At 36.8% G+C, this 12105-nt stretch overlaps 1 protein-coding gene across 1 annotated transcript in view; it reads left to right on the top strand.

Annotated features, from left to right (window-relative positions):
• LOC150081574 (primary cilium assembly protein FAM149B1-like) overlaps positions 1–12105 on the top strand; it is a 168715-nt gene that overhangs the window by 145824 nt on the left and 10786 nt on the right. Inside the window, exons 14-15 of the mRNA XM_090379417.1 lie at positions 885–924; positions 9983–10198. Coding sequence (XP_090235543.1) covers positions 885–924; positions 9983–10198 — 256 coding nt within the window. The remainder of the gene's footprint in view (positions 1–884; positions 925–9982; positions 10199–12105) is intronic.

The raw sequence follows: 12105 nt of genomic DNA, 5'->3' as shown, positions 1-12105 counted from the left end.
AGTGTTTATGTCACACCAAACAGACTCAACATTGCACTGTCCACCCATGTCAGCTGGATGCACTTCCTTAGATTTTGTGTGTTTCTTAACTAACAGCATAACCCCTCCTCTCTTCCTACCCTGTCTATTCTTTCTGTACACATTGTACTCTCCAAATTCCAATTCTGCACAGCTTATATCAGTGTGACACCATGTCTCTGATATCCCAACAATATCTGCCTTTGATGTCTTGATCAGCACATCAAATTTCTTGTAATCTGCCTTAGCTTTTCTAACCTTCTTTGTGATTTGATTGCAGACTAGTTTATATGTACTGTAGGCTTCTGTATCACCCGATAATTTATATTCATCCCATCCATTTTTATTCTTTGAAACAGTGGGGACTAACCCTTGAATATATTATTACTTGTAATATTACTTCAATATTAACCCTTGAGAATTACTAGGTTTATTATACCAACTATCTTAGTTGGTATAATAAACCTAGTAGCGTCTATGATTACATCCCTGGATGCTTCCCACTAAATATAATTTCAAAACTTTCTGATCCCACTGAAATCACTTTTACTGTTACTCTTAATAGTGGAATCTGATATGCAATAATGATTTCCCAAAAAATAAAATAAAAGTCATAATATGGAAATGAAAGTTTTAGAACCCGAGTCTAGATTGAAGCAATTCTTCCAATTTTTCCTCTTAAAAACTCTGAATTTTTGAAATGGGCAGGTCTTCACTTGGTTCAAGCAGAGCAGATCTATACTACTTAAGAAAATTTTACATGTTAAATGATTACCTTATACCTACAGAAAGGCATTAGCCTTATTTGTTGTGAATAAGTCTTTGAAAGAATGATTTAAATGATTATTTGTTTATTATATTTTTAGGGAACAACTGGGCAAAAGGCAGTAAGGTCTCCTCCATTAGGTATGGATATATTATCAGTTTTTATCAATCAAAAGCAGCTTGGTTATTAATTAGATTCTCATAAATGATAATATATTAAGTTCATTGCAATCCATCAGAAACTTTCATGAAAAAAATATTCAGAAAAGTGCAGTTTTAATGTGATTCTTTTATTTAATATTTGTGGGAAATATCTCATGTTTAAAAGTTGAATAATAAATCATATTTTATAAAACTCCACACAAACATTTTGGCACATTTAAGGGCAGAATAAAGCATTTTGCATCTAATATAATAGCCAACTGGATTTACACGAAAATTCTTTCACTCATGCAACAATATAGTAACAATTTTAAATCAATTATTTTAATTTTATTGGATGATAAAATTAAAATTTCAAGTATTTAATATAGCAAAAGCTATATGGACTTTTAAAATTGAGACTGACTTGTCCCATGTAATTTAATGGTCGGTAGGATTTCAGCTGCTGATAAGCAAGATGAACAGACTTTAGTAACTGCAAGTTGCTTTAAGATATACTACTTATAAGAAATAACATCGTGACAAACTGTTTTGTTATTTGTTTCTGACAATGTATTAAAGCTTACTAGTTAGCTAGTGGTATTATTTAGCATGTGTTCATAAATGAAAGTTCTTGACTTTCATTTATGGCAGCGTCATAGGTACTGCAGCTTTTGCTATCTTAAATAATTGCAATTTTAACTTATTTCTATTACATAACAAATGATATACAATTGCTTCATTATTTGCATATCATCAGTATACTATTTTGGATCATAAGCTAACTGAAGAAAGGCCAGTAAGGCCTGAAACAAGATAATGTCATATATTTTAAACAAATGACAGAATAGCCTTTCAGTGATGTTATCTATTTAAAGGTAGTGCATCTCAAGGTTACTTGTGATTACCAAAATTCATTCTACCATGAGTAACAAAACCATTACTTGTCATTTTGATATCACTATGATATCAAAATTAATTTTTGCATTCAGTTCCTTTGTGACTACACCTTAGTATCCAGTCAAATTGGTCAGACAAGACTTCCCCTTAAAAAACTCATGCTATGTCTGAATTATAACTGCAGTCTTGTCTAGATGATCCTGCAATGCTTCTTTAACCAGCGACTCCATTATTTTCCCTGGAACAAAAGTTAAACTAAAGGTCTCTAATTTTTCGTGTCACACTTTGTAAATTGGGGATACATTTGCACATCTCCAGTCTGTGGTGACCTCCCTTGAGTCCAAGAATGCTCACATAATTATGGCTAAGGGTTTGCTTACTTCCTTTGCTACTTCCTCTAATATAACTGGATAGATCCCATCCACCCCAGGTGCCTTTCTTATGTTTAACTTCATCAATTTCTCCTACACTTTGCTTACAGTTATTACAAAATCATTTAGCTCCCCTTTTTGAGTTTGATAAATTCCTGGCCTCCACTTCCCTGCACAATTCATGTGTGAAGGTAGATGCAAAATACTGATTCAGTTTGTCAGCTACCTGAGCAGGATGGCACACTATGGCCATAGTTGCCGATGCACCTAATCAATCCCCATACAAACAAACCAATCTGAGCAGGATCATCAACAGTCGAACCGTTAATATCAAGTGGACCAATCTGATTCATCCCTTTCCTTCTAGAGTTTACATAAGCAAAGACTTCTTTACTTTGCTGTTTTTCTTTGCATCCTTTTCCGAGAATTTTACATAATATGCATTTGCTTGCCTAACTTGTGATTTGATTACAGACTAGTTATTAATGGTCGGTAGGATTTCAGCTGCTGATAAGCAAGATGAACAGACTTTAGTAACTGCAAGTTGCTTTAAGATATACTACTTATAAGAAATAACATCGTGACAAACTGTTTTGTTATTTGTTTCTGACAATGTATTAAAGCTTACTAGTTAGCTAGTGGTATTATTTAGCATGTGTTCATAAATGAAAGTTCTTGACTTTCATTTATGGCTTTCAAACTTATATCTACCATAGGCGTCTGTGTCACCTGAATTTATGTGCATCCCATCCATTTTTATTCTCTGTCACGAGTCTCATTAGTTCATGTGAAATCCATTTAGGTCTATACCTTGAATATTATTTCTTAGTTGGTAAAGCCTAGTAACTTCCAAGATTAATTCCTTGAATGCTTCCCATTTAGAATTTTCTGTTAGTAACATCATCAGTTGTTCCCACTGTATAGAATTTAAAACCACTAATTAAAATCCTACTAATACAGTATAGTGTGATGTAATTCATAATATGTTACAGTATAAAACAATAAAATAGGTTGTACCTTTTGCATCAATTGTACGGTGCAATAAGATTAATTTGTAAATTATGTATATTCATTAATTACTGTATACAGTAGTGCATATGATTGTGTATATACATATACACTGGTATTCAAAGAAAGTGCATCACCCCTTAAAATTGTAATTTTCGTCCGAATAAAGTAAGTATATGGCAATATTTCTTACAGATTGTATCAGCTGTTACTTTCAGTTATATAAGCATGCTCTGCAAGAGTTGCAGTCATTCCTTCCTTGTGTGAGAATGGTGAGTTATGTGCAGTTGACTCCACGGAGAAAGAGTGCTATTGTTGCTTTACATGAGGAAGGATTACGAAAATTTTATTTTGTTTCTCAGAGCAAACTAAACTAGAATTACAATTAATAAGCTTTCGGCTGGGAGGCAGCCTTCTTCAGATTGAATACATGAATGGCAGTTGGAATAGAGATGTGCACTGCCAGGATGGTGCGTGAGGCGCATGGTTAATTGTTTGTTGATGTTTGTGGCTGTGACATATGGTGGTGACGTAGCCAGCGTTTGTCTATGGATAGAATTACTGCCTCTGTGATGGGGTTAACTTGGCAACCACTGTTCCTGTTCAAAGAGGCATCCGAGCATTTTATATTTAACGATTCCAACCAGGTGCGCTTTAGTTAATGGTGGGACCTGTCCACAACCACGACATCGCGGTGTGGGTCGATGTCGTGGCGGGTTATCCAGACATGCTCGGCGATAGCTGAGTGTTCTACATCTGCCAAACGGATCACCCTTTTATGTTCTGAGAGACGTTTCTCGAGTCGACGTCCAGTCTCTCCAAAGTACAAATTTAAGTACAAAGTACAAAGATACAGCCAACGCTATCCGGTTGAAGACTGCAGCAGTTCTACACCATGCTCGCCTCGTCTCTTCAAACCTCAGCCATATGCAGATTTCTACCCTCAAGGCACTGAAACAGGATTCGTCCATCGTCATCCTACCGGCGGACAAAGGCCGTCGTACGGTTGTAATGGACCACGCTGATTACATGGCGAAAGCCTTACTGCTTTTACGAGACACTTCCGTCTACAAACCCTTAACCGTTAACCCCAACAGAGCTTTGGAACGATGGGAGTCAGAGGTGAATATCCTCATCAACAGCTGGCTGAAACAAGAAAAAAATCACACAGTCAACCCGTAATCACCTCCGTGCCTCCGGGTGTCAGATCCCACGGTTTTACGGCCTGCCGAAGGTGCACAAAGAAGACACACCACTAAGACCAATTGGATCCTGCTGTGGATCACCGACTTACGAGCTGTCTAAGTTTGTCACGAGACTCCTTTCTCCTCTAGCTGGCAAGACCACCTACACCGTCTCCAACAGTGTTGAGTTCATAGAAAGGATCCACTCTATATCCATCTCACAGGATCAAGTCATGGCTTCGTTCGATGTAATATCACTATTTACCTCCATCCCAGCCGACCGGGCTAGCCGGGTGGGTAACGTGCCTGCCTGGTAACCCAAAGGTCGCGGGTTCGATTCCCGCCTCGGGCTTGGATCAAAGTACTGCAAAAAAACCTTGGGAGGTGCATTATGGCCACAGAAGCCTATGCGCCAATAAATACAAAAAAAAAAAAACCCTCCATCCCAGTGGAACTTGCCATCTCTTGTGCAAAACAACTCCTTGACAACAATGAAACCCTTAGCGACAGAACTAGGCTGACGCCTGATGACATTTCCGCCGCCCTCAGACTGTGCTTAACAGGGGGTGCAATCATGTTTAATGACTCAATCTACCAGCAGATACATGGCACAGCCATGGGTTCCCCTGTCAGCTCTGTCACAGCAAACATCGTGATGGAGGAGTTAGAGGGACGTGCGTTTACACACGTGCCAGATCACATCGCCTTTTGGTGTCACTATGTAGACAGTGTGTTCGTTGTCATCCCTAGAGACTCAGGTCAACGACTCCTAACCCACCTCAACTCACTATCGCCCTTCATAAAGTTTACGATTGAGCTGGAGTCAAACAACTCTATACCATACCTAGACACATGCTTGGAGATGACAGTTTATCGCAAAACTATGTGTGCTGGCCAATTTACCAACTTCCGGTCAGCACACACGTGGGGCCACCTCCTCTCCACTGCCCGAACCTTGCTAACTCGTGCCTGGACACACTGCAGCTCCGCAGATGAGAGACGCAAAGAGATCACCAGAGTCAAAGTAGACCTTACAAAGTATGGCTATCCCATCGACGTCCTTGACAGGTGTGATCTACAGGCACGCGACAATGTGACGACCAACAGCAACGCAAACAGTGACGAGTCATCCACGAGGGCATTTATCCTATACTACCCCAACCTGTCACAACAGATCGGTAGAATCCTAAAATCATATGGGATAAAATGCATCCAACTCCCAGGCAAGAAACTGCGTTCTCTTATCTCCAACGTAAAAACACCAGTCCCCACTCTTCTACAGAGCGGTGTGGTCTATCGCATCTCTTGCCGTGACTGCACCAGCTGCTACTTTGGAGAGACTGGACGTTGACTCGAGAAACGTCTCTCAGAACATAAAAGGGCTATCCGTTTGGCAGATGTAGAACACTCAGCTATCGCCAAGCATGTCTGGACAACCCGCCACGACATCGACCCACACAGTGATGTCGTGGTTGTGGACAGGTCCCACCATTACCTAAAGTGCACCTGGTTGGAATCGTTAAATATAAAATGCTCGGATGCCTCTTTGAACAGGAACAGTGGTTGCCAAGTTAACCCCATCACAGAGGCAATTCTATCCATAGACAAACGCTGGCCACGTCACCACCATATATGTCACAGCCACAAACATCAACAAACAATTAACCACGCGCCTTACGCACCATCCTGGCAGTGAACATCTCTATTCCACCTGCCATTCATGTATTCAATCTGAAGAAGGCTGCCTCCCAGCCGAAAGCTTATTAATTGTAATTCTAGTTTAGTTTGCTCTGAGAAACAAAATAAAATTTTCGTAATGAATCCAGAGCACGTAGGCCTTTTTTACTATGAGGAAGGATGTTCTTCCCGTCATATTGCTTATAGAGTATCTTGTAATCAGTCAAGTGAGTAGATTTCTTTCCAAACTCAAGAATACTGGTTCTGCTGTTAGGAAAAAAGGACTCGGACACAAACGAGTCTACACCAAAACAGGACCGTATTTTGAAGCGCTTATGCCTTAAAAACCGTAAAGCTTCTTCATCCGAGCTGAAAAGAGAATGGGAAGAACATACAGGGGTGGTAGCAAGTGCAGTAACAGTCAGAAGACCCTCTTCAAAAATGAACTTGTAGCCTGTTGTCCTAAGAAGAAGCCCCTCCTCACACAAAAAATGAAAAAGGCCCAATTAATTTGGTGTAGGAGCATGTCAGATGGACCCTGAACAGTGGAAGTGAGTTATTTTCTCGGATGAGAAGAAAAATCAACCTGCATGGCTCTGATGGGAGACAAACGATTAGACTTGAAGAATACCATCTGGACCGTATGGTGTCTACAGTGAAATTCCCTACCAGCCAAATGATATGGAGGTACATTTCATATCTTGTAGTAGGTCACCTACAGTTTATAAAAGGTTTCGTAAATGCCGATGGATACCTGGCTATATTGGAAGGCAAATTGCTGCCAACCAGTAGAGACCATTTCAACCTGCCAAGTAACTGCATCTTTCAGGACGACTCTGCTCCTTGTCATCAGGCAAAAAGTGTAAGTAGGCGCTTCTGTAGTTACTTTAGCTTCATTTCTGCATTAGAGGTTTTTGACAGTAATGTGTTTACATTTGTTACAGGTGTAAAAATGGTTGGAAGAACAGTCAATTACAACTCTTAGCTGGCCAGGAAATAGACCTGAATCCTATAGAGAACTAGTGGAATCGTGTGGAATCTGCATTTGCCAGAAAGAAACCAAAGACCCATTGTGATCTTCAGGAAGCCATAATTCGTTAACCACGAACTATCAGTTGATTATCTTCAGAAATTGATCTTGTAAATGCCTCGACGGTACGTTGCTGTCATTAGGGCCAGAGGCGGTTAAACTGAATATTAGTTTGCACCTGGTGAACCTTCATTTTGTTTTCCATTTAAAATGATAAATTGAAGCAAATTGAGGGCTTCTGATAACATTTCAGTCATAATTGTCGTGTTTACTAAAACTGTTGTATAAAGGTTGAAAATATTCATTTTGGAATATTTTGAGAGCACCTGTCAAATATTACTTAGCTTTGCCTTAACTATTAATAAATATCTTTTATATATATTTCTATTTGTGATGTTAGTCATTAATATAACTTACCATTGCGAAAAAGAGTTAGAAGGTCTAACCGTAAATATGAGAGGTGTTCAGACTTTAAAGTAATTTATCAAAACACACTCTTTCAGTGGAAAGGCCTGTTTCGAAAAAGAATTACAAATGCACAGGGTAGTGGTTAATTCACAGTTCACTTTCACAGTTAGGCTGCACTTGGAAGATTGGGAATGATGTGTAGGTCTGGATCCTTGATGAGTCTGAAGAAAACTGCTTGCTCTACCACAGTAGGTTCCTTTTCTTCATTCTTGCAAATTTCACGGATGCAGTTCCATTGCATCTGCATTGAGTTCCTCTTCAGTCATGCATAGCCTGACACACATGTAATGTCTGCATCCACTTAGGCATAGTCTTCAAAACATGCTTCCCTCTAAGTTTAAGCAATGACACTCACTATTATTGTACTTATTTTCATGATTAATAGATGAAGAGACATTCCAAACTTTGTTCATTGTATCATTCAAGTTGACAGATCTGTCATGTTCAAAGCAGTCAGCAATCTTGAGACACATAAGTACACTGTCTGTAGCACATTGATTTCACATTGAAAGCACAGCACAATTTTGTTTAATAAGCATTCTTTGATAGTTTTCTTCAAAGCACTGGATTACACTTTTATCAAATGGCTGAAGAACTGATGTTGTATCAGGTCGCAGAACCCAACAATGATTACATGTAGGCTATCCATTCAATTAGCAATGAGGGATGCAGTTATCTACAAGCAGCAAATTTTTTTTTTATTCTCCCTGCTCATGTTATGATCCAAGGTCTCTGATCCTTTCTTTGTAGATTTTTGATATCAAAAATCTACAGTTTGGTTTGCTTTTGTTTTGCTCATTACATATCTGGCAATGTCTTCAAACCTTTAAAGCATTGGGACTTCTGGATTTTCCTAGTGATTACAGAGGAAGCTTCTCTGTGCCATCAATATTTGTTGCTAGAAGAATAGTAAACTGTTGTTTTGCCTTTTTTTTTTTTTTCTCCTACCATTGTATTTCTTACCTTTAAGTATAAGTGTTTTATCTAGTAGAAACTTAAAAAAAAAATCCAGTTTCATCAGCATTGAAGATGTCATATTGGTTGTATGTCAACAAAATTTTTTTAAGTGAATCTCCTTCCACTCCTTTGTGGCTGCACTTTCGTTGCACACTTTTATTGATGACAGCCCATGACAAGTTGTAAATTTCTGGAGCCATATAGAAATTTAAGAATTGTCATGGGTTTATCCTTAGTTTTTAAAAGATTTCTCTGTATGGAAATGTTTTTTTGCATGCATCATCATTAGCCATTCCAAGAATATGTTTTCAAGATAAGATTCTTCACCTTTCCTGTTTTGATCCTACCCAGTGTAGCAGATTTCTCTAAGGTTTCAATCTTTTTTTTTTTTTTTTTTTTTGCAATATTACCTACAGCCCATAAAAATCTTACACACTTGGTCCCTCCTGCTGTATAAAAAGTTTTCCATTGTGATTTGGTCATCCAGTTAACTTGTGAAAATTGAATACTTAGGTTTAATCCATCCAAGAGAAATGGCATACAAAAAGTATTAATATTAACGATGTTCATCAAGAGAATGAGTAAATGTTTAGTTTAAATTGGTGCAACACTACTGCCTACAGTTAGTACAGTTTTATTATATAAAATAAGATTAAATTTTGTTTCAATCATCCTATACATACATTTTGTTGGTTACAATATGGTTTACATTAGTATCTATCCAAAATTTTAGTTTTGGTATTGTTTTCCATTGGTTTTAACTAGGTTGATGGGGTACTCTAATCCTCATGCATGTATGCTGGATAACAAAACTTTTACTGTCTTTGGTTTTGGATGGAAGAAAGTAATAGAGTCCAAAAATAGCAATCCAAGAAGGACTAAACAGAATGGAAGACATGTGGGAAAAAATAATAATAAATAAAACATAACTTAATAGAAAAAAAATTTGAGTGTTAAGAAAAAAAAGGAAACAAAATCCCATCAAAAAATAAAGCAGAAAAACTTTCTCATTTTTGCATTCATTTATCTCTAGAAAATTTGCTTTGGTATAGAACACTAACTTTTTTTTTGTTGACTTTTGTAGAAACATGATTTCTGTCACAATCTGGAGCCGTTATTGAAATAATCATATGTAGAGACAGTATCCCACTAAGAAATTGTACCTATAGGTTCCATTGTTTTTGGATTACAATTATCATTGCAGTCTGTTGAGCCATTTCTTTCAGAAGGGTGCATTTGTTATTCAGTGTTATGTTCGCATGAAAAATGGTCCGTGATCTCAGAGCATCACTATTTGAAGTGTCAGAATGTTATTTGATTATCTACATCATTATATAGCATGAGTTCATGCTATGTAGTGCCAGTTAATCTCGTGATACAATTTAATTTTTGAAGAATATAATCAAGATTTTAATTGCAATTTAAAATAGTGCATTCTTTTATCTGTAAACATGCTCTTTCAGTTTCAGGCATAAGTCTGTTTACTGGGTATAGTCCAAAGTCTTCAGCTCTTCCAATAAAAAAAGAAAGAAGCCACTGTCTTCCAATTTTAGAACAAACAGCATCTAGTCCGACTCATAACATTGTGACTCTTTTCCCCATTGTTACATCATTAGACTCTCTTCGACAGGCTGAAGAAAATGAAAGGTTAAAAGCAAAAAAAACAAACAAAAAGTCTAGTAAGAATATTTATATTATTATATACCTAATACAAGTTAATAATGTATTATTTATAATATTGTATAGTTAGTACAATAATCATATATGCATGATTATTGATTTCTAGAAAATCTTATTTAATGGTGAGGTGGGAGATATTTTAATTATTACATAAACATATGTTTATGCATTATGTAAATCTCAAAATATTTAGTGCCTTTTTGTTAGTCTGTTCAAATATGGTGTGCCATATCCTGGTCATAACTTTTTTCCAAGGTTAATCTTTCCTATTTTATTATTAATTAGTGAACTGTTTTTTTTTTTTATATTTTAATAGGAGGTCAAATAGAAGATGACCACTTTCAAAATGGGACATTGAGATAACTTCCTTTTTTGTCATAAGTATGACATTATACTCATTTTCTTACCATTCACCCATTTAGAATGATTGAGCTTCAAATTTCATTAACACCTTCTCTACCACTGCTTTTAGTATCTTTTGACTTGGGAGGGGATCTCAATTATATAAAAAACACATTAATTGTAGCATTCTTCATATGCTGTGAGTACTGTTGGCATGCAATGTTCCTGCATTGCATTGCATGCCAATTGTTCTGTTTGGTAATAATTATTACACTTGATAATTCACTCTAGACATCAGCATCTATTTTCTGTCACATTACATTTTTGGCTGCAGTTGTGTACATTGATGGACGTTTTCCAGACATTTTTCCATTTGTCAGAGACTTCAGCGACAGAACATGAGATTTTGTTCATTTTCCATTGCTAATGAACTGATTTGGATACACTGGTTAGGTCACACAAATTTATAGTGCTTTCCCACACCTGCATATATGCCAACTTTTTCAATCTTTAATCAATTTTGTGTTATTTCTTCAGTAAGCAAATATATATATATATATATATTTTTTTTTTTTTTTTCAATTAAACACATTGAATTTAATGATATACATTGGGTAGCTTTTGGAACAGAAAATACATGTATAAATCATAAATTCAGCTTTCCAAAAGTAAAGCCATTGGGTGATGAATTGGTTCTCCAAATATAATTATATTTTAGTTATAATTAAATTAAATGTTTACCTTTTAATTCTTATTGGCAATGTCTTATGATAGAAAGTCTGCTGGTTGGCAAGCCCATACTTTCAGATTTATTTTTGTTTTATTTATTATTGTTTTTTTTTTATTATTTAATCACTTTGCTCAACTACCTTCAGGAGGAGGGAGTGGGATTTCTTCCCACAAATTATCCTGGGTTTTTCAGCCCACACAACATGCATGCATATCAGCCAAGGTACAGATATAATAAACAATGGCACAACACAGTCTGAGTTGCTTATGTGTATGTGGCGGGGGGGGGGGGGATTTTGTACTGTACATATGGTAAAGTTCACAGTGAAGCTGCAATACTATTCTCCTAATCACTTCACTATTCATGAAATATTTCTTACTGGTTTTTTGTTTTTAATAACTGTGATTAATGAGAACTTTAAAAGTTTCTATGCTTATTGCACAGCCTACAGGTGGTTTAAATATAGACATGATTTAATCACAAAAATCATCAGTCCTGGAGTTCTAACCACTGCTGTCACCTCTGTAACCATGAGAGAAGATTGTTGTATAACAGTAAACAACTGGCAGAGATGTTGAGAATACCACTAGGAAGCAAGCATGGTTTTCTCCATGACTGTTGGCATATGACATGTTTGTGTATACCAGGTTCTAAGACTACTCCCACTTGAGCAACAGCAAGTTTACATGGGGGTTTGTCAGGAGTTGCAACAGATGGTTACTGAAGATGGTGGTTTTCTGTACAAAGTGATAACTGCAGATGAGACATGGCTTCATCATTTTGACCCAGAAAGAGTAAGCAACAAGCTCTGTTTGGAAGTCTGCATCATTGCTA

The sequence above is a fragment of the Mastigoproctus giganteus genome, chromosome 8 (genome assembly GCF_048544385.1).
Source record: "Mastigoproctus giganteus isolate SK-2022 chromosome 8, ASM4854438v1, whole genome shotgun sequence".
Classification (NCBI taxonomy): domain Eukaryota; kingdom Metazoa; phylum Arthropoda; class Arachnida; order Uropygi; family Thelyphonidae; genus Mastigoproctus; species Mastigoproctus giganteus.
The sequence above is the reverse complement of the archived record's forward strand: the minus strand, read 5'-3'. Positions and strand labels throughout refer to the sequence as shown.